Here is a 26,314-nt window from a genome sequence, read left to right on the forward strand (position 1 = left end):
ATGGCAGAGGATGGTGTGACATTGTCAATCCTCAGTGATCTGTCCAGTTTTTAAAGCTATTTGATACAACTGACTGGCTTGCTGCGGCATTCCAGATGGCAGTTATGAGGATGTCAGAGGATAATGTTGCACATCTGGACTCACATATAAGCCAGATCATGTAAGGACAATGGATTTCCTTCCCAACAGCAATTGGTGAACCAGTTATACTTGTAACAAGAATCCAGTAGCTTCATAGCTTCGCTTATATAAATATTTATTTGATCTATTAACAGAATGTAAATTCACAGATGGCATGGTGGGATTTGAACTAACGTTCTATCAATGTCATACTACGATACCCATTATTATTGAAAAAGTAGTGGTTGCTGATATTAAGTCAATATATTGAAAAAGACATTTACCAATGTGGAACACCCAAAATAAAAATCAAAGCAAATATGAAGTACATTAAACTAAGCAATCTGGGCTCACAGTGAAAAATCATGAGGATGTTCCCCCCACAGTTAATTTTTAACAAAGCCAGTTATTTCTTCTGTCATGAAATTTAAATTTCTAAACTCATTAGTGTTGAAGGACTTGTCAGCAATGCCTGAAAAGCATCAAAATGAGTTCCGGTAACATGTTCTTCAGTTATCGTTGAGTTGCATGATTTCAAATTATAAAATAACATGTATTTCTCTGCTACCATGTAGAATTCAAAATCCTTCATTAAGAAATTGAACATATTTCTTGCGAGCTTCAAATTCATCAGCTGGGCGATAATGTGGAGTCCAAACTGGTTCACCAACAAATAGTCTCATAGCTTTCACATAATTCTGCAACATAAAAACAAAATTACATATATGTTTAGGGGTACACAGCTCAAACATTGTGAGAAGTAGAAGTTAAGATGCTTACATCCTGTGCTCATCAGAACTAAGAACGAGAAACATTTGGAAAGGAAAAGACACAATTTTATACAGAGGGTATGGATTGGTTAGAACATAACTGACATAGAGACCCAGCAGGAAAAAGTTTACCGTCAAGCTTAATTCTCAAACCTGGTAGGTAGATTGTAATTGGTCAGGATGTTGTTATGGGAAGGCAGCAAATTTTGGATGCCTTCATAGCTCCTTTTATTGAAAAAGATGCAGCGCACGTAAAAAATTATATACATCCACATAAATCAGGATTCTGTGTATTTACATATATAGTGTCAAGTATATGTAAACACATCTTGTCATCTGGAAGACTCATTTATCTTAAATTGGTTTCCGGGGTAACGCTTAGCACAGTATGGATTATTTAATAAATTATTTTAAATGGCAGAATCACATCTCAAGGTGAATATGCCTTTCTAAAACATGCAAGCTTGGACTGATTGAACATGAGTGGCTCTGCTGCCTGCTGTGTTTGGTCAATGAAATGTACTGTTCACTACAGTCTACCAGTCTGAGATGTACGGTCTATGTGTCTGGCATCATATTAGAGGTGAACGTCAATGCTCATTACTCATTTGTGTAATAGCCAAAATGTCTTTTCGGCTTGACCGCAGCAGGGACTTCACCAACTGAAGTGAAAAAGCAGGAAGCAAGGGGTTGTGTATGTTGCACATTTCAGGCCCATATAGACTCCACACATGCCCACCCACACCCCCAAGATCAAACCCCATTTGGTGCTGCCACCTGGCCGCCAAAACCATCCTCCGACTGCCTTGGCTCCCAGCCCCTCCTTCCTAGATGGTTCAAACCTGTACAGCCCTAAAAACCTGGAACTTCTCAGTCTAGAATCTACTCCCTTTTTGAAATGAGCCTCCCATGACTGTATCCCAACACGACTATATCCCAACATTGCTGGGAATCTTAGAGCCTCCTGCCAATCAGATTAACTAACAACACTCGAGGGTAAGACTCCCTCCCAATGAGGCATGCAAGGCCATAAGATGTAGCAGGAGTAGCCATTCAGTTTGCCTGATCTGATAACGCATCACTCCTCTTTCCTGTCTTTTCCCTCTCATCTTTGATTGCATTACTGATTAATATCTGTCTATCTCAACCTAGAATGGACATTACGAATTCCCACTCACTAAGGCCAATGGCAACTTGCACACTACAAACAGGCTTTTTTTTTTAATTAATGGAGGGGATGATCAATGTGCCTACCTGTTCATTTCAGCCCAATGACTGACTCCATGACACAGCCCAGTAACAATCCAAAGCACTTTTTAATGAACTTGCAACAAACCTCAAAGACTATGAAGTGCAACAAAGCGTTCTTTGACAACACACAGGTATTCACTTGCCTTTTCAAAAAAGAAGGAACAGATTTCACACCTTCCTACCTACAATGGCTGCAAATATTGGAAGGTGCAGAGAGTTAGTGCTGTCACCATGCATACCAAATGTCTCTCACTGTGATACAGTTCAAATCAAGGTCCACCATTAACCTGCAGGCCCAGAAATTGATGGTAGAATGCTGAAATGTGTGTTCAATTACCCTACAGCTATTTTTTTTTAAGTCCTCCATTATATCAAACAATTTACAGGGTTATGCAAGTCTTCAGATCTGCCACTGACACCTGCATAAGAGTAAACTTTTAGTTACTACATTATTCTGGTCTCAATGGTTACATCTTACATGGTCAAAAGTCACACGATACCGGGTTATAACAGGTTTATTTGAAACCACAAGCCTTTGGAGCCTCATTCCTTCTTCAGGTACCTTAGATTATAACCCAGTGTTGTGTGATTTTTGATTTTGTCCACCCCAGTCCAACACCGGCACCATCACATCATATCTGACAGGAGAGGACTGCAGTCTCACTCTATTCCTACTTTCCACAAATCAAAAGAAATCGAATAAAAATATGTTTTACCCAATCTCTGGCATGGGCAATCATTTCATATCTTTGTATTAGACTTAGAATATAAAGATCCATCAATCATATGTTTTTAACTATACAGAAAAAAAACCAATTTATTATAAAACAAATCCCATTCAATATAGTCCAGAATTGTTTAGAAACGTCATAGATGTAGGAGGAGAAATAGGCTGTTTGGTCCACCAAGTCTGGTTCACCATTCAATGAGATCATGGCTGCTCTGATAATCCATACAACTGTTAAAAGTTTGTGAGAAGGTTTGTAGCTCGGGTGCTCATTGTGGTTCTGTTCGCCGAGCTGGGAGTTTTTGTTGCAAACATTTTGTCCCCTTTCTAGGTGACATCTTCAGTGCTTGGGAGCCTCTTATCGGAGTTGTTCATATGTGGCGCTTAGGCGGTTAGCACAGGATTCCCATTTCCTGGCTTGTCTTAGCGTCTCTCGCCCGTAGGTGTTCAAAGTTTGTGAGAAGATTTGTAGCTCGGGTGCTCGTTGTTGTGGTTCTGTTCACCGAGCTGAGAGTTGTTGTTGCAAATGTTTCGTCCCCTTTCTAGGTGACATCTTCAGTGCTTGGGAGCCTCAAGAGCCCAAGCACTGAAGATGTCACCTAGAAAGGGGACGAAACGTTTGCAACAAGAACTCCCAGCTCGGCGAACAGAACCACAACATACAACCGTTAGGATTGAATTATAAATGATTCCTGCTCTAAATAACCTAAACACACGCATACTTCAAATAAACAAAATTCTCTCCACTTGAAAAAAAATGGCATTCAGGCCAGTGATGGTTACTCTTGAAAGCACAAAAATGTTGCTCTGTTGCAGACTTCCTTCAATAGAAAATGCAAACACAAATTCCATGCCTGAAAACACTGCTTAAAACCCTGTCAGGTGTTTTCCTTGAAGCAAGTTCAAATGAACAAAAGAGTAATTACTTGGAACCTTGTAGTTTCCAGAAATGTGTTAAGAAAAGGTTTTGATGTGTCTTTTTATCAACACTTTAGAAAACTAAAACAATCAGGACAGTTCCATAATCCTTCAAACAAAGTCCTCAGCAATTGTTAATTAAAAGCACCTTCACAACATAAGTAAAAGTAGACTGTACTTCAGTCCAGGAAGAGTAGTATATACTCATAAAGCAACATTCAGTTACCACAGAGTAGACCTTTACAGCTCAACCTGCATCTTGACTGCGATTCATTGTATTTCAGAATACTTGCTAACATTGCACTAAGCAAACTCGCATACTTTAAATACTAGGCAAAGATTAGATTAGATTGCCTACAGTATGGAAACAGGCCCTTCGGCCCAGCAAGTCCACACCAATCCTCTGAAGAGTAACCCACCCACACCCATTCCACCACCCCATATTCACTCCTGACTAACACAACTAACACCATGGGCAATTTAGCATAGCCAATTCACCTGACCTGCACCTCTTTGGATTGTGGGAGGAAACCGGAGCACCCAGAGTAAACCCACGTAGACACGGAGAGAATGTGCAAACTCTGGCCAGACAGTCGCCCGAGGCTGGAATCAAACCTGGGTCTCTCATGCTGTGAGGCAGCAGTGCTAACCAACGAGCCACCAATTAATTTCAGCTGCTGAAATATTCACATTTTTAAAAAAAAATCTGAGGATTCAGCTCCAAATTCTTAAATTCTTCAAATTTTATAAAACTAACAAGCTGTCAAGTCTGATTTACAGCAGGTTACTCTTTTATTCCTAAAGTCAGTAAAATAACTAACTATAAATAGGTTAACAGGAATAATATTCCAAAAAGAATTTCCAGTAACCTTGCTAATCTATAAAATGAAGGGAGATAATTGCTTTTTAGATAGGTTGTTCTAAGTGGACATTGCCTGTGACTGGCAGCTTTAATTTCTCTAATTCCCCTTTCCAAAAGGGAAGAAGGCTACAGCTTTGTGGATCAGCACCTACACTGGGAAAGAACAAACAATCACAGGAAATACAGTAATTCCTCCGAATTCATGAGAGTTCAACTCCTGAGAATAAAAGTAAATGATTAAATTTGCAAATACGGAACTCATTAGAAATAGGTTTAAAAACAGGTTAAAATTGTTAAAAATGTCATGGATATGTGATTTTTTTCCCCATGAACGCTGGTCTTTATTATTACCTATGTTTTCCAGCAGTTAGGTGAATTCACAATTCATGATTCTGCGGATATGGAGGATTTACTCTTTTAGGATTGTTTGTACTGCATCAGAATTCTAATTAGACTTTTTGCTTTTCAAATTATAGAGACTTTTGCACAGAGAGAATTGATGATTCAATTTTCTTCTCCCGGGGAGTCAGCAATGAGAGGTTTTCAATGTGCTACTGAAGGAGAGGTTAGTGGAAATGTTCTTTACACCGATTTATTAGAGCAGACAATGCTGTGTCACAGTGAGCAGTTATAGCGGAGGCCATTTTGTCTTTTAATGGAAAATTAAACACTTGAAGTAAAGGTGAACAAAGAGCAAGCCGACCAGCTTCATTTGAACAGCTCTCTCAATTAAAAACTAGCATTGACATGCTGAAATGAATGACTGCTTTCCTTGTTGCAAAACTCAATGATTCGTTGCCTTTGAAATTCTTTTCGTGATAAATTTCTGCTCAATATTTGCTTCATTATACTAAAACAGAATTAATCAAACATCACAAAAGTCACAACTTTGTTAATGGTCCAAAAGATTCCACTTTGGCTAGTCAACAAAATGTGTACAACCTGCACCCAAAATTGCACTATTTTCAAAAGAGTTAAAAAAAAGTAATATTTTACAAACTGCCTTCCAAAACAAAGTCAGTAACTTTACGCAATTTAGTTAATGCAGCAGAAAATGAACAGAATAGCATTTTTAATGATAGCGTCCAACTACTTCCTGCATGTATCTTAAAAAGAACCATTCTGCAGCTATATTGAAGTGCAATAGTTGATTTTAGTACCTCTTTCAAATTAAACGCAGAAGCTTTTTAAATGTTACTACTGAGAAAGACACACAACCAATGCAATTAGAGAAAACTGTCAGCAGCGATTAATTAATTTGGTGAGTGTGGACTGCTTCCACACAATGCTTTATAAATGAGTGCAAAAGGTCAGCAGAAACTTTATTTACGTTGTGCACAATTTGTTCTAAACATTCCTTGGTTTTTTTGTACCAGTTGCGCTAGTTTTGGGTGAATTATGTCAATGTCAACCAAGCGGGAACTCCAGCATGCGAAGCAGACTCTAATTCTAGGTTATTTTGTAGCTACATAAGTAGGAGAGAGCCACACCGCCTCCTCAAGCCTCCTGTATCATTTGTTAAGATCATGACAGATTTTTGATCGCAACTCCATTTGGCTGCCCAACCTCCATATAATTTTTCAATTTCCTTAGAGCTCCAAAGTCCATTAATCACAGCTGGCGATGCACTCAAATACTGAGTATCCACTGGGCCTGCTAAGGTGGACAACTAAAATGATTCACAGATTCATCTTTATCTCAGTCCTAAATGACTGACCCTTCTCCTGAGGCTACCACCACTTCTTCAGGACAGGAGATAAAACCTCACAAAATCAACACTGCTGAGCCCTCTAACAAATGTATCTATCCAAGGAGATCACATTACAGGTCAAGCTTGGTTATCCAAACATCAATAATCCGAATTTCAGATTATCCAAACAAGTTCTCAAAGTCCTGTGAATGCTTCCTTTGATTACGATCAGATCAGATCAGTTATTTGAACAAAATACTCCCCACCAGTGTCCTTCGGATAATCAGGGTTGTTCTGTATTCTAATCATTGCTGCTTCAGCTCAGTATGAAATCTTCTCCACAGATGTTGGGGAAGTGTGTTAGGATAACTTCCTACTTTAAAGATACTGTGGAACATAGGAGCAGGAAAGTGGCCCATCAACTCTGTCTCACTGTCCACTACTATCACAGCTGGTTGAATATTTCAATGCCTTTTACACACTCCATCCTCATAACCCTGTACACTACTGGAAATCGGAAACCGATAAATTTCAATCTTAAACATACTCTAAGAATTGAGCGTCCACAGACCTAAGAGGTAGAGACTTTCAAAGGTTCACATCAATCTGAATAAAATAATTTCGCCTCATCTCAAAGTTTTGTGATATCCACTTACTTTTAATTCTGCCCCCTGCTTCTAGACTCTCCAAAAAGGGGAAACATCTTGGCTGCATCTAACCCTTTAATGGGTGACATAGTGGCTCAGTGGTTAGCACTGCTGCCTCATAGCACCAGGGGTCCAAGTTCAATTCCACCCTTGGGCGACTGTCCGTGTGAAGTTTGCACGTTCTCCCCTGTCTGTGTGAGTTTCCTCTGGGTGCTCTGGTTTCCTCCCAACAATCCAAAGATGTGAAGGTTAGGTGGATTGGCCATGCTAAGTTGCCCATAGTGTTCAGGGATGTGCAGACTAGGTAGATTAGCCATGGGAAATGCAGAGTTACACGGATAGGGTATGGAGGTGGATCTAGATGGGATGCTCTTCCAAGGGTCGGTGTGAACCTGATGGTCCAAATGACTTACATGCCGTAGGGATTTGAAGCATGACGAACTCTGAACCAGAAGTAGTATAGTGAGAAAAGATCAGATTATTTTTCAATGGGTAGGTGAAATATCCAATTATTTTTAAGAAATCTTTGGAATGTCTTCAGCATCTGAATCAATTCTAAAAAGGATTAATTGTCATTTTCTTGAGTAATCTCAGCAATAATTTTGGACAAATGGAATTCATCGCCCAGTGAATTCTGAGGTGACGTGTCTGAGGAGGTCAAATGAGGTAAGGGAATATGCAATAAATGGAAGGATGCAGAGAGGTGTAGAGGAACTGAGAAACATTGAAGTTAGTGACAAAGCAGGTTGACAATGTGGTTAAGAAGGTATAAGGAATATTTTCCATTTCTAAGCTGTGGCACAGAAAATAAGAGCAGGAGACTGTGCTGGAGCTTCATGAAATAACTAGTTAGGCCACACGAAAATAAAACAAAGACCGTGAGTGCTGGAAATCTGAAATTTCTCTGCTCATCCAAATCCTTGCTCCCTTTATATTCCTCAAAGACCTTGTGTGATTTCAGTACTCTAAATCTTAAATATGTTTTTTGTTCCCTTTTGACTAAACTTTCAATATCTCTCGGCAAACAAGTTCACAAATCTTACCATCCTCATCTTTCATCCTCAAAGGAAACATGCTGGTCTTGAACTTTGATCAACTGGCCTTTAAAAATTTCCATGTCAGATGTCGATTAACCTTCAAACAGTTGCCCTCAATCTAATTTCTCCAGATCCTTTTAAATATTGTTGTGATTAGCCTTCCCCCAGTTTAACACTTTCACCCAAGGATCATTCTTATGCTTAACCATAATTATCTTAAAACTTACAGAATTATAATCGCCGTTCTCAAAATGCTCCTCCACTGAAACTTCGATCACCTGGCCGGGCTCATACCCCAGTACAAGGTCTAGTATAGCCCCTTTTCCAATTGGACTAATGACAAATTGTTCCAAGAAACCTTCCTGGATGCACTGTACAAATTCTGCCCCATCTATGTCCCTGGCACTAAGCAAGTCCCAGTCACTATCATCCATTACAACAACCCTGTTGTTTTACATAATCTGCTTACAGATATGTTCCTCTATCTCTTGCTGGCTGTAGGGAGACCAAAAGTACAAGTCCATCAAAGTGATTGTAGAGCTCTTATTCCTGAGTTCTAACCATATGGCCTCACTGCATGAGCCCTCCAAAATGTCCTCACTCTTAACACAGCTGTGACTAAATCAGTAATGCAACTCCCCAACTCTTATACATCCCTCCCTTTCCTATCTCAAACATCTAAACTATGGAACATTGAGCTGCCAGTCTTGTCCTTCTCTCAAACAAGTTTCTGTCATGGCTACAACATCATAGTATGTAATAATCCACGCTCTAAGCTCATCTGTCTTACCTGTGATATTCCTTGCATTAAAATAAATACACTTCAGACCACCACTCCCACTGTGTTTATCAACCTGGCCTGACTGTTCTTCAAATCAGACTTACTTGACTGAACATTGACCTTCTCCTCAATCACTACAGGCCAACGTAATGTTCTCATTCCCAGCCATATGTCAAGATAGTTCAAGCCCTCCTGAGTGGCACGAGTAAACCTCCCTCCCCGGATATTGGTATCCCTCCAGTTGAGGTGCAACCTATCCTTCTTGTAGAGGTTGTGGAAGAGATCCCAATGATCCAGATATTGGAAGCCCTCATTCCTACACCAGCTCTTCAGTCATACATTCAGCTATATTATCTTCCTACTTCTGGCACTGGCACTATGCACAGGAGGTAATCCACAGATTACAATCCCCAGAGGTCCTGCTTTTCAACCTACTACCTAACTCACCAAATTCTCTTCTGCAGGATCTCACCTCACTTTCTGCCTATGTCATTGGTACCAATATGGACACCAACCTCTGGCTGTTCACTCTTCCCCCTCCTTCAGCATATCCTGTGACTGCTCAGAGATATCCTTGACCTCACCATCAGGGTCTGTCCTGAAGTCTCACTGTGACCACAAAAATGCCTCTCTGTGTTTCTGACTATAGAGTCCCCTATCACTACTGCTCATCTGTGCTGCGACCCTCCCAGGTGTACCACAGAGCCCTCTGTACATGAATGCTGCTGTGGCTTTCCCCTGAGAGGCCATTCCCCCCTCCAAAGGGACATAGACGGCATAGATTTAATGTGATTGGTAGAACAATTAGATGGAAAATATTTTTCACCCACAATGTGGCAAGAGTCCGGCATTCACTGTCTGAAAGTTAAAAGAAACAGAAACCCTGAACTCACTTAGAAGGTATTCAACCAAATGTTAGAAAATTGAGTTAGTCTGAATGGTTCATTTTGCAATGGGCACACACACAATAGGCAGTGTAGTTTCCATCTGTAACACAGTTAGAATATATAGAAAATGTAGACAAACTGATCTGAAGAGAAAGGGCCGTAAGTGAATTACTCCCAAGGAAGGTCAGCATAAACACAATGGGTTGAATAGTTTATATATTGCAGGAATTGTATGATTTATGAATAAGAAATTCTGATGCATAAAATCTGGCTAACCTTGACCTGAGAACAAAATCAGCAGGAAGGAGGTTATGAAATAAGCTGGTGTAGCAGGCAGACACTAGGTAAAGCCATAGACACAAAGGAGAGCTGCAATCAGAGAAGCTGGAGGAAGAGGTACTATTGTGGAAGTGATAGTGTCATGGTAATGTCACAAACCTAGTAATCCAGAGAGTCAGGTTAACTGCCTGGAGCATGCATACAAATCCCACGACGGCCACTGGTGAAATTTAATTTCAATGAATAAATACAAATACAAAGCTGATTGTCAAGGTCACCATCGTGATCGTCATCGATTGCCATAAAAACATGGTCTGGCTCACTAATGTTCTTTAGGAAGTGGAAATATACCATGTTTATCTGGTCTGGCCTACATGTGACTCCATTTGGCTGCCCAGATCTACAGTAATGACTCTTAATTGCCTCTGAAATGGTGTGGCAAACCACTCAGATACAGAACAGACAACAAGTGCTTGCCAGCATTGTTCCTTTGCATAAAAAAAAATTAAATTACCCAGGAACAGACAAAAAGAGGAACCAGACAGAAAGAGAAAGAAGAACATAGAACTCTAGTGAGGAATACTAGAAAATCACTGTCATTTTTACTGGTTAAAGTTAATCAGAACCTTTAGAGGTGCTGTGCAAGCTAACACAAAAGGTTTAAAGTTGAGAATGTGATGCTGGAAAAGCACAGCAGGTCAGGCGGCATCTGATGAGCAAGAGAATCGACATTTCAGGCATAAGCCCTTCATTCCTGTTGAAGGGCTTATGCCCGAAAAGTCAATTCTCCTGCTCCTCGGATGCTGCCTGACCTGCTGTGCTTTTCTAGCACCAAACTCTCAATTCTGATCTCCAGCATCTGCAATCCTCACTTTCTCTACAAAAGGTTTAAAACCTGAAAAGCTGTATGAGTGGATTAGAAATGCAAAATAACTAGATGTTTTCCCAGAAATGGCCAAACTGTTAACTGGGGTGTTCTTACTTGGTCAGTTCAAAAGGAATTCTGGAAAGCTACACTAGCAGTGGTTGTTGACTCAAGGGATTGAGGGTTTGTAGAATGGCGTCTTGCAGATGATAACTCTACTCAGGGAATCTTGAAGGGGAAACCTGTTGCTGGGTAGTGCTCCTGAATTACTCTGCATGAATAAACAACATCATACTGCAAAACTGTGCATTTATGCTGTTGCATATTTGTATGGGGGGGTGATGTGGCACATAAAGAGGTTATGAACAAATACTGGCAAATGTGACTAGATCAGTTTAAAATATCCATTTGGCATGGACAGGTTAGACCGAAGGGTCTGTTTCCATGCTGCAGAATTCTATTGACTCTAAGCATCTTTGTTGTGTTTACTATTTAAAGTGAAATTTACTTTTGATATGAAATGTTATTTGCTTCTCATTCATATGTAACTTTCAGTGGTTTCAATTCATGTTAAAGCAAAAGCCATAAAAATGGGAAACTTCTTGGTATTTTCTTCATTTGAGAGTCAGAGTAAATTTGGCCATTTTAGTTTGTTTCTTCCAGGGAATTGTAACAAAGCTATACGTTATCATTATGGAATCAGCTGCACTCTCTCTCTTCACCTTCTTTGTTTCAATGTGTTTGGGGATGGCAAGGCTATGCAGACCAGAAATGTCAAAGTAATCTCTGACCCAAACAGTTGGCTGAGGGGGGAGGCAATGGCCTAGTGGGGTTATTGCTAGACTGTTAATCCTGAGCCTCAGGTAACTTTCTGGGGACTGGGTTCAAATCCCACCACAGCAGATGGTGTAATTTGAACTCTATAAAATCTGGAATATTGTGGAAAAATCCATCTGGTTCACTAATGCCCCTTAGGGAAGGAATGTGACATCCTACATATGACTCCAGACCTACAGCAATGTGGTTGACTCTTAACTGCCCTCTGAGCAATTAGGGATGGGCAATAAATGCTGAGCTAGCCAGCAACACCCTCATCCTGTAAATGAATATAAAAAACAACCTCATGGTGATTTAGTAAAATGGGACTTAGTACCACTAGACTGGAGATGCAGCTGAGGAAGAGGAGGAATATAATGGAGTTTAACTTCCATTCCTTCTCATTTTTGAGTGGCTCCTGGTGAAGGTAGGGATTTTGGAGGAGATTAGTCTCAACTCTGTTGTCCTATCTCTGTCTCACAGCCTGTTAAAATTCTGTCAAGCATTCTGCACCAGGAAAGAGATGTTCAGTAAGGTATCTGAGGGGAAACTGGTTCTTGTTTCACAATTAGGAGAAACCACCTTTGGGCATGGAATTGGAGAAATTAATGAGAAAGAGGAAGAAAATAAACAAAAGCAATCCATCTTCTCTATTTTCTGATCCTCTACTTAATAAGGTTCTGTTTAACCAGGTGGAAGCTCTTATTGCAGAGAGTTTACAACACCTTAACAACAGGCTATTATCGGGATCAGATTGCAAATAACTGCACAAAGGAGCATGAGAGCCGATAGTTCTGTGAATGAGAACTGAGAACACTTCAGCCTTCTCAATAATCATTTTGCTGTTGCAAACCATGTAGGACAACAATCTCGATCCATATCACGGGCAACTGGAATCCTATAACCTGCTGCAATGCATGCTGGGAAATCAACATTTCTGAATTTCATTACTACCTTGCAGCTCCTTCCTACATATCATATAACACATGCAGATATTGGTATCAGTAGCAGACACCGTATACAAATGAGACCATCGAAGAGTGAAGCAGAGAAAGGTTCCAGGTGAACACTAGTCAGCTGGGCCAACATGCTACATTTTCAAAGCTTGTTTTGATGCTTTTGAGAAGCTGCCACCATCAATGGTATTAGCATCACTTGTTTAAACTCTTAATGTAATCAATAAACTCAGCGATGCTGTCTGTTAGAGCTTACATTCTCATCCAACGTGAATCGATGATAAATGCCCGCAGGAAGAGTTATCATGTCTCCCTTCTTCATGGCAATTCGGATCCATTTGTCATCTTTATCTCGCACATCGAAGTATCCACTCCCTGCTAGGATGTAACGAATCTCTTCATCCAGATGAATGTGCTCCTGGTAAAAGGACTTGATCTAAAGCAAAACAAATGCACCATTGATGTCAAAAGTAAAACCGTGGGACAGTTTGATTGTAAGTTTTTAATTCACTTCCATTCATTCGCGAGTGTTTTACCTTTCCACAGAGATCTGATGTCATAAACAAACTCTCATGATTGGTGTCTGCTTAAGCAAGGAGAGTGAGCCAGTCTGAACTTGTACTATTCCATTGATGGCTGTCAGGATGCACAGCAGAATGGCCCAGAGGAGAAGTTTCTAGTTTCTGTTACAGGATGGCTGGTTTGCTACACAGCAATGGTGGAGCCAACCTTACAAACCCATTCAGGATTCACTGAGGAGAGTTCAGCTCAGATGTCAGTGAAGCAGTGATTCAGGCTCAGCTCGGAATTATTTGCAATTATACTTTTCCTGCATTTTGTGAGAGACATATTGACAATACAGGCTGCAGTTGCCAGGCTGAGGTCACTCTGCTCTGCAGCTCTATCATTTTGTTTTAATTATTTTCTTTCAAAATGCAGACGCCACACGTTTCAGTGTGCTGGAATAATCCGTTTGATTCGGTTCAGGGCTAACTCAATTTTGAAGGGAGAGAACCTTTTTTCATCAAGCACAGCGGAGGGTGCCAAAAGGTTTAACCAATCAATCATCAACTGCCGCAGCATTGCGGTCACACAGCACAGTGCTGACTCCTGCTGGCTACACCATCAAACAGCAGGCTTCTTCACTTCCAAGACACAGTCTCAATTTCCAAAACTAGGATATTGTACATTTCACAAAATAAAGTGTTCAGTTTGATACCATTTTACTGGTTATTGGCATATAACCGATTACTCTGAAGTACTAGCTGTTATGCAGGCAATGTGGCACCACTGTCACAGTACATCGTAAAATGCCATTAAATACTGACAAAATAAACGGTTCGCTATTGTATTAGATTGTGGCATTTGAGAGGTGAAAAGAGTTGGATCACCCAGATAGCACCCCATGTTTACGCTGTCTAACATTTATTGGAGCACATGGACTTTAATACCATCGACCGAAAGGCATAAGCAGCACTCCTTCAGTACTTCACAGGAGTGTCAGTTTAAATGATGTGTTTTATTCTGTCGTAGGGCTAAACCACTATGCTTCTCACATAAAGGGAAGGGCACCACCAATTCAGCTCATCTGACATTTAAAGAAAGACATGCAGTTATATAACAACATTCCTGTCCATTGAATGTTGTAAAGTGCTTTACAGCCAATGAACACAGTACCTTTGAAGGAGAATCATGCCTATAATTTGTGCACAGGAATGAGATAATGCCCAGATAATCTGTTCCTTTTTTAAGGAGGCTGAAGGACAATTATTGACCAAGACACTAGGGAGATATTCCCTGCTCTTCTTTGCAACATCTTCATAGGAACCACACATTCAGCCAGGAGGGCAGATGGCTTCACAATTTAAGAACTGATTGGAAAGATCACATCTCTGACACTGCAATGCTCTTTCAGTATACAGTACTACACCAGAGGATCAGTTCAGAGATTGTATTCAAATCGCTGGACTGAGACGTAAACCACAGCCTCTGATTAAGGATGACAGGCCTGACAATTTGCTTGTATATAAAAAGAAACCTCAATCATGAAAACCATAAAAGAACTACCTTTTCCTCATAGTTTGGCATTGTATCTTTGTGTAGATTTACTATATCCATCCAGGAGTAATTCCGCTCTTTACGGATTTTCTGCAGCTCCGAATCATCCTCCGATTTATCAGGATCCAACTGTAGAACAAGAACATAGAGTGTATCATAAGTGTTGCACAGTAGGAAGGCTCCCTATATTTTAAAAAAACACTTAAAAGCTTAAAAATAAATGATGGCCTAAAACCTACCTGAGGAAACCTTTTGCAAGGGAGTGTTTTTGTAGGATTTTCTTCTATGTACTGAAATGTCAGCAGTATCATGGATCTTTCCAATTATTAACTAAACTATAAGTATCATGTCCAGAAGAATACAATCTAGAGTCTCACCAATTGAGCCTACGCTAATTAATCTAAGTTTAAATTAACTGCATCTTGATTTATTTCCAAAATCTCAGACTTTTCCTTCAGTATAGTCTACCGTATCTCCTATCATTTTAATGCAAACTTCTGTCTATACTTTCTATATTCTTTATTTTCAATTATTTTAACATTCTTCACTGATATAAATTTGCTTCAGATCTTCAAAGAAGCCGTCACATGGAAATATGAAAAAACAAATCCTTTAAACACTCCCTGGCCAATTATGTCATTTTATGCAGCGATGACTATGACCAAAGTATATTACAGTGTCCTAGTTGGCAGTGGAACAAAGATCAAGGCAATCTTCTTAGGATTACATCCTTAGAACTAAACAGTTCTCAATTATGTTTCTCCACGCTTGTTTTTGCTTACACTGCTGATATTTCCAGCAACTTATTACAGCCTGGGTATGTCACATTTGCTTTTCAGTATATTTTTTCATCTCTTTGTGTCTGTCAGTGTGCTACAAATCTGCTATTACCATTCATTGGCATGTTATAGGAATGGAGACCGTGTTGAATGTAGGAGGTCAGAGTACATGATATATTCTGCCCAAGCACTTCATCTTCTTAGTTCCCTGCTCCCATATTCTGAATTTTGTGTTCACAGGAACAAAGGCACAGCAGTATGGTGACAATAAGTCAATATCTGTGATTGTCAAATTTATTTACAGATCTAGAGACGTACAAGGCCTGAGGAAATGCACCTTCTGTAAAAGTCACTTGTTTTTAGAATGTTACAGAGCGGTATCATATCAAACGTAGGTAAGGAAACTCGCTGCTGGGCTACCACCTCACACATTAATGAGTCAGTACTTCTGTATTAAAAGGAAAATACAATAGATGCTGAAAAACAGAAAAAAATACAGAAAATGCTGGATAAATTCAGTAGGTCTGGCAGTGTCTGTTGAGAGAGAAATAGAATTAACATTTCAAATTCAGTATGATTCTGCTTCAGAAAGGTTCAGAAGTTCTCTCCTTAAAAGACATTTGGATAAGTATATGAATAGGAAAGGTTTGGAGGGATATGGGCCAGGAGCAGGCAGGCAGATGTTTAGTTTGGGATTATATTTAGCATGGATTTGTTGGACCAAAGGGTCTGTTTCCATGCCGTACAACTTTATGACAATGTTGAACATCACCTTAAAGAATAACTGAGGGTTGTATGGGCATTAAATGTACCATACATGGAGGACTTCAATGTCCATCACCAAGAGTGCCCAGGCCCTGAAAGACATAATGGTCATATCGGACTTGAAACATGAGATGAAAGAATAAGAGTTGTTTTTCAGACTGGAGGCCTGTGACCAATGGAGTGCCACAAGGATCAGTGTGGGGTCCACTACTTTTCAACATTTTTATAAATGATTTGGATGTGAGCATAAGAGGTATAATTTGTAAGTTTGCAGATGACACCAAAATTGGAGGTGTAGTGGACTGCGAAGAAAATTGCCTCAGATTACAACAGGATCTTGATCAGATGGGCCAATGGGCTGAGAAGTGGCAGATGGAGTTTAATTCAGATAAATATGAAGTGCTGCATTTTGGGAAAGCAAACTTAGCAGGACCTATACACTTACACTTCATCCTTGTCAATCTATCTGATGTAGATGCACATAACTATAATGGCATTTGTATAAATGCCCACTGCATCGTACTTGTGGAAATGAAGTCCCACCGTCACACTAACACAACTTCCATTGTGTAGCACCACTTGAACAGGAATAGATTCAGCAGCTTGAAACTGGAGATCCATAAACCACTGTGAGCCATCACAACTATTGAACCACAAAGCACCATTTGTAAACCTATGAGCTAGCATATTCCCCCACTCTTCCACAAAGCCTAATGGCCAACTTTTGTTCAAATAAGCAGTGCAGTAGTGAAGGGCTGAAGTAGCTGCAAAACTCACTGAAAATCAGATGTCAACCTGGTGAAACAACATACATGCTAAACAGTGTAGCACCACTTTAACAGGGGTATAGGTTCTTCAGGTGAGATGGGGAGTGTGTAAAAGAGGTGACGGTGTGACATTTTTAATTAAAGAGTCAGTCATTGCAGTAAGGAGAGGTGGAAGGATTGTCAAATGAGGTTTTCTGGGTAGATCCAAAGTATAAAAATAGAAGATGGTATCAAGTTTCTTGAGTGTTGGTGCAGCTGCATGCATTCAGGCAAGTTGGGAGTATTTCATTGTGTAATTAATCTGTAAATTATTCATTGTATCTACAAAGTCAGGAATTCATTCATCCAGTGAATAACATATATTGGAAGAAATCGCACCTTCACATAATGCCCATTTTGAATAATGATACAATCTACTTTTATAAATTTTACAAAAAGTATATTTTAAGGGAATATATACGAAAAAGACCCCTTGTTTTGGATAACAGCGGTATTGTACACTCTGCTCAGACAGCGGAGACTGCACTGTCTGGGCCACGTCCACTGCATGGAGGATGGCTGCATCCCAAAGGATATCCTCTCTGGAGAGCTTGCGTCTGGGAAGAGACCCACTGGGTGTCCCCAGATGCGCCTCAAGGACGTCTGCATGAGGGACATGAAGGCGCTTGATATTGTTACAGAGTCCTGGGAGAGGCTTGTAGCTGACCGCACGAGGTGGAGAAGCACCTTGAGCCAACACCTCACAGAGGACAAGAAGCTGATGAGTGCAGCAGTTCCAGCAGATCAATGACCACATACAGATGTGACCTCAGCGACCAGGATTGTCACTCCAGTATTGTCTCTTCAGTCACAAGCAACATTGTTCTAAATTTCTGCTTCCCTGAAGCAAAGAGATTGGATGCAACGCATGGTCAGCCCTGACCGAAAGGGTAAAATGTGAGGTCTGCAGATGCTGGAGATCAGAGCTGAAAATGTGTTGCTGGTTAAAGCACAGCAGGTCAGGCAACATCCAAGGAACCAAAACGTCGAATTTCCTGTTCCTTGGATGCTGCCTGACCTGCTGTGCTTTAACCAGCAACACATTTTCAGCCCTGACCGAAAGGGACCTGTATTGGATTGGGTAGAAACAAGCATTTATCCCAGGGAACCTTCAGCACTCCTACTAAACCCAGGCGACAGATGGCTGGCTGGGTGATTGAGAAAAAAAGTGGAACAATTCAACATCTGGACGTGTAGAAAATTCAGTGGGAGTGGGGGAGCTGGGTGGTCTGGTAGTGGCGGACTCCGCCAACTTGTTCAACACGTTGTGTAGTGTTAGACTTTTTAAAAAAACACATTTAAGAGCGGACGCTAGAGGTGCAGCTCGGGATATCTGTGTCGACTCATCAGTAAAGAGAGAGAGAGAGACCGGGTATTTAGCTCCCTCTGAGAAGGGTGAGGTTTGCTGAGCACTGCACTGTCACTCTGGCCTGTAGTCCCGACCTTACCTTCCAGTACAACACACCGAGTTTCTCCAGTTCCTGCAGGGTGACGGCTGTGTTGGGCTGCCGCTTGTGCAGCTTCCGCTGGTCATCGTCCGAGTCGTCCATGTACCAGGCCTCTATGCCCATGGCTGGCTTCCCTTGGACGGCCTTTTCCCTTCGAGGGGAGTCGATTTTGCTTTTGCAGCGAAGGGTTTGCGCGGAGATCACAGGCACCAACCAACTCTCAACTCCGCAAAGCGAGGGGAGGGGGGAGCTGAAACTTTTCAACCTATCCTGTAAGTCTGTGCTGGTGACATTGACTCACTCTGGACGTTGTGTTAGTTTCAACGCATGAAGCTTTGTATTAAAACGTGCTCGGGGTTCCCTTCCTTCAATTTTGCCAGGTGAAATGTTTTTGTTTTGTAAAAGGTTTTGCTGCAACCCGAAATGGTGCGCGCACAAACTTTGTCATGAAAACCGAGAGTCAAACGCCGTATCTGTGATGAGATGAGACTGGAGAACCCTCTTGGGATTTTCCAGTCCATAGATTAGATTACTTACAGTGTGGAAACAGGCCCTTCGGCCCAACAAGTCCACACTGACCCGCCGAAGCGCCACAACACCCAGACCCATTCCCCTACATTTACCCCTTCACCTAACACTACAGGCAATTTATCATAGCCAATTCACCTAACCTGCACATTTTTGGAGCAAACCAGAGCACCCGGAGGAAACCCACGCAAACACGGGGAGAATGTGCAAACTCCTCACAGTCAGTCGCCTGAGGCGGTAATTGAACCGGGGTCTCTGGCGCTGTGAGGCAGCAGTGCTAACCACTGTGCCACCATGGTAGAACAGAAACCTCCTTTTATGTTATGTCTGGGGATGTGGTAGTCACTTTGTGCACAGTGAGCTCCCATAAACAACAATCTGTTTTGGTGATGTTGCTTGAGAGAAAAATATTAGGCTGGTTAGGGATAACTCCTTTCTCTTCTTTCAAATGGTGCCTTGGGATGTTTTCGTCCACTTGTGAAGGCAGACCGGGCCTTGGTTTAGTGTCTCATTCAAAGTTAGCATTCCCTCACCCTCCCTCTGCACTGCACTGTTAGCCTTAGTTTTAGTGCTCAGCGCTTACAGTGAGTCCTGAAACCACAATCTTCTTTCACAAAGACTGAAGGCTGACACTGTGATAATCTGACAATGGCATAGTGGTGTTATTACTAAACTGTTCAATCCAGAGACCAACCTAATGTTCTGGGGACCAGGATTCAAACCCCACCCTGTTGGGATTTGAATTCACTAAAAATCTGGAATTAAGGGTCTAATGATGACCATGAAACCATTGTCAGAAAAAAAAACCTGATTCACTAATGTTCAGGGAAGGAATTTCCCAACCTTAACCAATCTGGCCTAGTGTCTCCTGACCAATGTGACTGACTCTTAACCACCTTTTGGCAATTAGGGATGGACAACAATTTTGGCCTAGCTAGTGACACCCACATCCCATGAATGAACATATTTTTTAAAATATCGCCATTCAAGATCTGTATGCCAAAAATTCTTAGTGGCAGCATTGTTGTCAGGTTGTTATAGAAGATTCAATGGCACTATTTGAAGAAAAACAGGGTCTGGCCAATTAGGGATGGGCAATAAATGCTGATCTAACCATTGACCCCCTTATCCCATTAATGAATAAAAAAAACAATTCTACTGGTGAACTGTTCCAAGCACGTTCCTTATTTATAAACATTTGTTCATGGGATGTGGGAATCGGTAGCTGGCAAAGATTTATTGCCCATCCTGAATTGCCCTTGGAAAGGTGGCGCGAATGGGCCTCCTCAAACTGCTGAAGATTGTGCGATATAGGAACATCCACCGTGAGTCTAGATAGGGAATGACCAGATATCTTTGATCCAGTGTCTGTGAAGGAAGGGCAATATAGTTCCAAGTGGGCTGGGTAAGTTTCTTGGAGGTGGTGTTCTTCCGATGTATGTCCTGCCCTTGTCCTTCCAGGTGATGGCAATCACAGGTTTGGAAAGTGCTGTCGAAGCAGCCTTACATTCCTCTTACAATTCAGATTGTCGCCTTGAGGGGCTTGACTGTGTGCATTCTGCTCACATGACCACCACAATATTGTTGAGTTTACCATTTGATGACTAGGTTCTCTGTAATCAAGTACTTTTGCTCTTTGTTTCGCACCATCATCATCCGGGATCCAGGTGATCACCAGTGAGTGGAGGAAGATGGGCATCCACAGAAAGTGAAGAGGAAAACTGGGGGCAGGACTGAGTGGAAATCAAAGGTATTCTGTAAACATCAACATTGACATCATAGAACAGGTGGGAAAGTTTAAAGAACTACCCTTCTGGGTTGACTATTGGTCCACTTCAGACTATTGAGTCCACCATTCAATGATAACATGGCAGATCTAATTATCGTCAACTCCACTTTCTTGCTTTTTCTCCATGATCCTGGATTCCCTTACTGATTTAAAAAAAAACATCTATCTCTTCCTTGAACATACATAACCACCCACCCATGACAGCCCTCCTGGTGAACAATTCAACAGATTCACTAACTTCTGAGAGAAGAAATTACTCCTCGTCTCTGTCTGAATGGCCCTAGACTTTGCCCATAAGGGAAAACATCTGCCCTGTTAAGTTCACTAAGAGTCTTGTCTGTTTCAATAAGGTGGCCTTTCATTCTTCTAAATTCCAGTGCAAACCCAACAACTTTCATCATAAGACAGTCTTTCCATACCTAGTACCCATCTCGTGAACCTTCTTTGGACTGCCTCCAATGCCAGTGTAGCTTTCCTTAGGTAGGGGACACAAAACTGTTCACAGCTGTGGCCTATTTGCTCTGTGTAGTTTTGGCAAAGCTTCCCAAATCTTCGTATTACATTCCATTTGAAATAAAGGCCAACATTCAGTTTGCCTTCCCTGTCACCTGCTGAATTTGGATGTTAGCTTTTTGTGATTTTTGCACAAGGGTACCTGAATCCCTTATCTGCAGTCTTTCTCCATTTAAGTACAATGCAGCCCCTCTATTCTTTCTATCAAAGTGCAAAACTATACATTTTCCCACATTATATTCTATCTGTCAATTTTTTGCCCACTCACTTAATTGTCTGTCGTCCTCTGCAGACTCTTGTGTTATCCTCAGCACTTGCCTTTCCGCATGGCTGCTGGTGGAACCCCCACAAACATGGACACACTCTGAAATCCGGACAGATGTGGGCATTTGTTATAATTCTCCTGTATGTGCAGTGCAAGGTGCTGCATTACATGATCTGGCTATGTTTCAACTTTTCTGAATTAAGCTGTGGAATAGGATTAGAAACAATTGGCAACACCAAAACAATTACACAGATGCTTAAAAGATGTGAGTGCACCCAGTAGAACTACTTCAATAGTTTCCCTTTGTGCCTTGTGTGGTGACTGAGGTTTACACACAAAAAAAATCCTTGGTCATCATTTCCCCTCAGTGACACTATCCACAACTTCTAAATTTACTGCCGGTCTTCTCTCATTTTCCACAATTTTCCTTTGAGCCCTCACTTTAGTCCCTGATTCTCCTCTTTCCCTGTCCTGACCCTCCCTTTCACCCTCATAGATTCTTGACATTTTTCACACAACAGCAGCTGGTTGAACCCATGGGTGAAAATACCCACCCTCATCCAAATGTAATGATATTTTTAGATACCACACAGAAAATCAACAAGTTGGCACCACTACTTACTGAGTCCTGAAGGACTGTTCTGCCAGACTGGGCCAGCAGCAGATGGTGAGGGAAACAAGTGAAAATCCAACTTAATTTCACTCTCACCACTCCACATTTAAAAGAGGCATCTGTGCATGATGGTATTAGGCATCTTGACTATCAGTTCTTCAGTCCATGTTCACACTGAGAATATTATCCATCATGTTTTGTGGCACTACCACTGCGCTGAATAGAACAGATCCAGAATAGATCTAGCAGATCGAAATTGGATTTTCATGCAGGTCTGTGTTTCTACAATAGCAGCAGAATTGTATTCAACTACAATTTGTAACCTCGTGGCTTGGCAAATCTTGCACTCTACTATTATTGTTGAGCCAGGGGTTTAAGCCTGGTTCAATCAGGAGTGCAGAAAGGTATGCTAAGAGTGTCTGGCATACCTAAAAATGAGGTGCCAATCTGGTGAGACTAAAATATAGGACTATTAGCATGCAAAACATGGAAGCAGCATCTGACAGACAGAGTAGTCCCATAAGAGTAGGTCAGGTCAAAGGTCTGCAGAACTGCTCCATCCTGTTGTGAATGGTCGTGGACAACTCATTGAAGGAAGAGGGTCCATCCTCAATAAGATTGGAACGCAGCATATCAATGAAAGAGAGAAGGCTGAGCCTTTTCTCAACTAACTGCAGCCAGAAGTGCTGAATAGTTGATACATCTTGGGGTCCCCACAGAAGATTTGCTCCACTTGACATCTAGAAACATCTGAAAGCACTGAATGCAACAAAGGCTATGGGCCCTGACAACACCCAGCATGTCACTGCAGATATCTGTGTCCTCACCACGTTGTTTCAATACAACCTCAACTCGGGTATCTACACTACAATGTAGAGAATTACCCTTCTCAAACAGTGCCTCAGGATCAAGGATGACCGGCTTTGACTTTGATTCAATGGATTCTGAGATGGTTGATAAGCAGGAATGCTTTAAGGAAAACCTTAGAGCATTTCTGATGTCCTTCTGGGAGTCTTCATCTACAACCAAGTTTCAAGTAAAGTGTTGTGACAAAGCAGTGAATCCTTCCACTAGTTAAACCAAACACACAGAAAAGCTCACCTCGCCTCATAATCTGCTAAAATATAAGTAATAGAGAACTCCCAAATACTACTATTTTAAAGAAAAAATGATCAATTTATTCTTTAACTCTAAAAGTGAACATAAAGCAACAAATATTTGCAACTCTAAGCCTCCTTTATCCTAACTGCTGGTTATCTGCCTCCAACTCTATAACAATATATTGATCCAATAAAAGCCTCTATTAAAATTACATCAACTTTATTTTCAAAACCAGGCAGCGACTGTCATTGGTGTCTATCTTCCTGTGGCTGAAGATCTACCTGGGTTGTCTTCGGTCCTTGGCTGCAAATTGTTTCATATGAAAAAGGTACCTTTGATAGAGACCGTTTTGGATGACAGTCTCTCTCTAGATAGCAGGTTACTCTCTCTCATGAACTAACTCTTAAAATGCCAGCTACTTTATACCCCAAACATCGTATTGTCTCATTGGGTCGATGTTGTCACAACAGTAAAATTCAAAGTTGATTGTGTTTTAGTATCCTGGGGCATAATTCAAACTGATTAAATTCAAATGTTGGTCTAAACAACTGAGGTATGTAGTTTACAGACATATGTTACATATTTTCAATTTTCCAGTATACTCTGAGACTTCTAGTCAATCACATGATAGTTGCCTGCAAATTCTCACTGCCAAAACAGCTTTCACTCTCTCTTAAATGTGCATTACACACCTTCAACTTCATAACAAGAGCACAAACTTTGGGAATCTAGCATCAGGCATATGAACAAGATGTCTTCCCAATGGACTGTTAATGCTGAGCAAGCTGGCTTGGAAGCGGATACTGTTATTGGACTGCCTTTATCCCCATCAAGTTGGAGGATCGTTTGAAGGTACCGCTGATGGGACTGCTCTGGTGTTATCAGGTACCTGCTGTAAGTTGCTCAACTGTCTGAAACTTGTAGAAATACAAATTTACTGCTGCTTGTTAAAATGCAACCTCAGACTTGGATTTCAGTTTCTTGACCCCAAATTATTTTCTTTCCCCCGTCAGTCAGCTCAAGGCTAAACTGGCACATTGGAAGTGATGATGACTTTTGTAGCCTGTCTTCTTCAAGATGAGGTTCCCAAGATGTAGAAAATAGTCCCATTTTCTAGGATTGTGTCATTGATCTTTTTTGACAGTGTCCAGGTGTTTTGCTATGGAAGTTGGTTGGAAGAGGACCTTAGTTTTCTGGGTGTTTACTGAAAACTCCATTTTCTCACGTACTTCAGAAAAGGAATCAACATTGGCCTGGAGTTTGGAGTCTGAACAAGTACACACGTAGATGTGTACCTGCATACTCAAGCCTTATAACTGAAGTTTGAGTGGTTTTGGATTGAAGGTAGCCATGCTTGACACCAGTTTTCCATGAGATAGGGTTTCTGGTAGTTCCATTGGTAAGGATCATATATGTCATCACGGATTTTGTGGGGGACAGTGACAATTTTCTGAGGGCAGCCAACATGAGGATATTATATAAGCATTAATGTTTGACAAATTCAAAGGGTTTTGTAGGGTTGAAAAAGGTGATAAACAGCGATTGATCCTGGTTCTTGTGGTTTTTCATGAAATTGCTGCACAGCAACGATGACATCCCATGCCTTTTGATGGGTGAGAACCTCATTGTGAATCTAGGTGTTCCTCAGCCGCTGAGTGGAGTTGATTGAGCAGGATCCTTGCAGGTATGATCTGACTATCCACTCAAAGCAGGTTCAATCCCTAGTCCAGTTAATTACCACCCAACATTTTACACTTGAACACAGATAAAATTATGGGATGTTTTGCAACTAGATGAGACGGGGAAATCAGTTCCCCTATTTTTAAGGATCCTGATTGACCGCAACAATGTTTAACGTTTTTTTTAGTTTGCAGCTCTCTAATAACTCAATTAAAATGCAATTTGCTGATTCAAATTAAGGGGCCATTAACAGCTATTCATGAGTGTAAGAATATATAGACTGGATAAAATAAATGAGTCAAGTTGGCACAGATGAAGAGTTGATAGAATGCTTCCAGGGCAGTTTCTTAGAACAGCACATTCTGAAGCCAACTAGATATCAGTCTGTATGAGACCCAGTATTGTACAATGACCTCAGAATGAAAGTGTTCTTAGGTAGCAGCAACAAAAAGATGGAATTTTATGTTTTAGCTTGAGAGGGAGCAGCGTGGGTTGAATACTAGTATTTTAAATTTTAATAAGGGCATAATAGCAGAGCTAGCCAAAGTCAACTGGCAAATTAAGTTGAGATAAGTCAGTACAAATACTGTGGTAAACAATTATGGGGATATTGCAGAATACATTCCAATGAAAAAGAGAAAAAAAATTCTAAAGGGTGAACTCACTATCCATGGCTAACTAAAAGTTGAAGATGGTATCAAACGTTGCCAGCAATCACAAAGATGGGTGGCAGATCAGAAGATTGAGTTGAATATATATTTTTTAAAAATCAAAGAAAGATCAAAAGATTGAGGAAAGTATGAGAAAAAAGCCAACTGGAAAAACAACAAAAAATGGGTTTCAATGGATATATAAAGTTGGAAAAAAAACAAATCAGCTTTGGTTTTATAGAAAGTGAGTCTGGGGAATTAATAATGGAAAATGAGGAAATGGCAATTTAATTGAACAGGTGTTGTGTATAAATCTTGACTACAAAGGAGAATAAGTAACATCCTAAAAATAGCTGGAAATCAGGTAGAAGGGAGGAACCCAAGAAAATTGCAGTTACCAGGGAAGTGAGAATGCGCAAATTATTGTATCTATGTGCTGGCATATTCTTGGATCCTGACAGACTTCATCCTAGACACTATACTTAAAAGAGGTTGTGAATGGGATAGTCAATGCACTGGCTTTAATTTTTCAAAATTCCTTTGATTCAGGGAAGGTTCATTTAAATTGGAAAATAGTGAACATTTCATTCTTTTTCTCGAGAAGGGAGACAGAAAGCAGAAAACTACAGATCAGTTATTTTAATATCTGAACAGAGTGAAAACGTTGAAGCTATGATTAAAGAAATTATTGCAGGGCACTTAGAAAAACTCAA

At 40.8% G+C, this 26,314-nt stretch overlaps 1 protein-coding gene across 1 annotated transcript; it reads right to left on the reverse strand.

Annotated features, from left to right (window-relative positions):
- Positions 1–239: 239 nt before the first annotated feature.
- On the reverse strand, positions 240–18,703 carry adi1 (acireductone dioxygenase 1). Its single transcript, XM_060853156.1, has 4 exons — positions 18,463–18,703; positions 14,674–14,793; positions 12,863–13,042; positions 240–818 (listed from the first exon to the last, which is right to left on the reverse strand). Exons 1-4 carry the CDS (start codon positions 18,583–18,585, stop codon positions 699–701), a joined length of 543 nt encoding a protein of 180 aa, XP_060709139.1. The 5' UTR covers positions 18,586–18,703; the 3' UTR covers positions 240–698.
- Positions 18,704–26,314: the final 7,611 nt, after the last annotated feature.

Source organism: Hemiscyllium ocellatum, chromosome 3 (assembly GCF_020745735.1).
Source record: "Hemiscyllium ocellatum isolate sHemOce1 chromosome 3, sHemOce1.pat.X.cur, whole genome shotgun sequence".
NCBI lineage: Eukaryota > Metazoa > Chordata > Chondrichthyes > Orectolobiformes > Hemiscylliidae > Hemiscyllium > Hemiscyllium ocellatum.

Excerpts from the sequence above, each read along its gene's own strand:
- adi1 (XM_060853156.1), bottom strand. The coding sequence starts at position 18,585 with ATGGGCATAGAGGCCTGGTACATGGACGACTCGGACGATGACCAGCGG. Across the intron at positions 14,794-18,462 it reads TCGGTGTGTTGTACTGGAAG|TTGGATCCTGATAAATCGGA; the intron begins GTAAGGTCGGGA and ends CTTGTTCTACAG. Across the intron at positions 13,043-14,673 it reads TGCCAAACTATGAGGAAAAG|ATCAAGTCCTTTTACCAGGA; the intron begins GTAGTTCTTTTA and ends GTTTTGCTTTAG.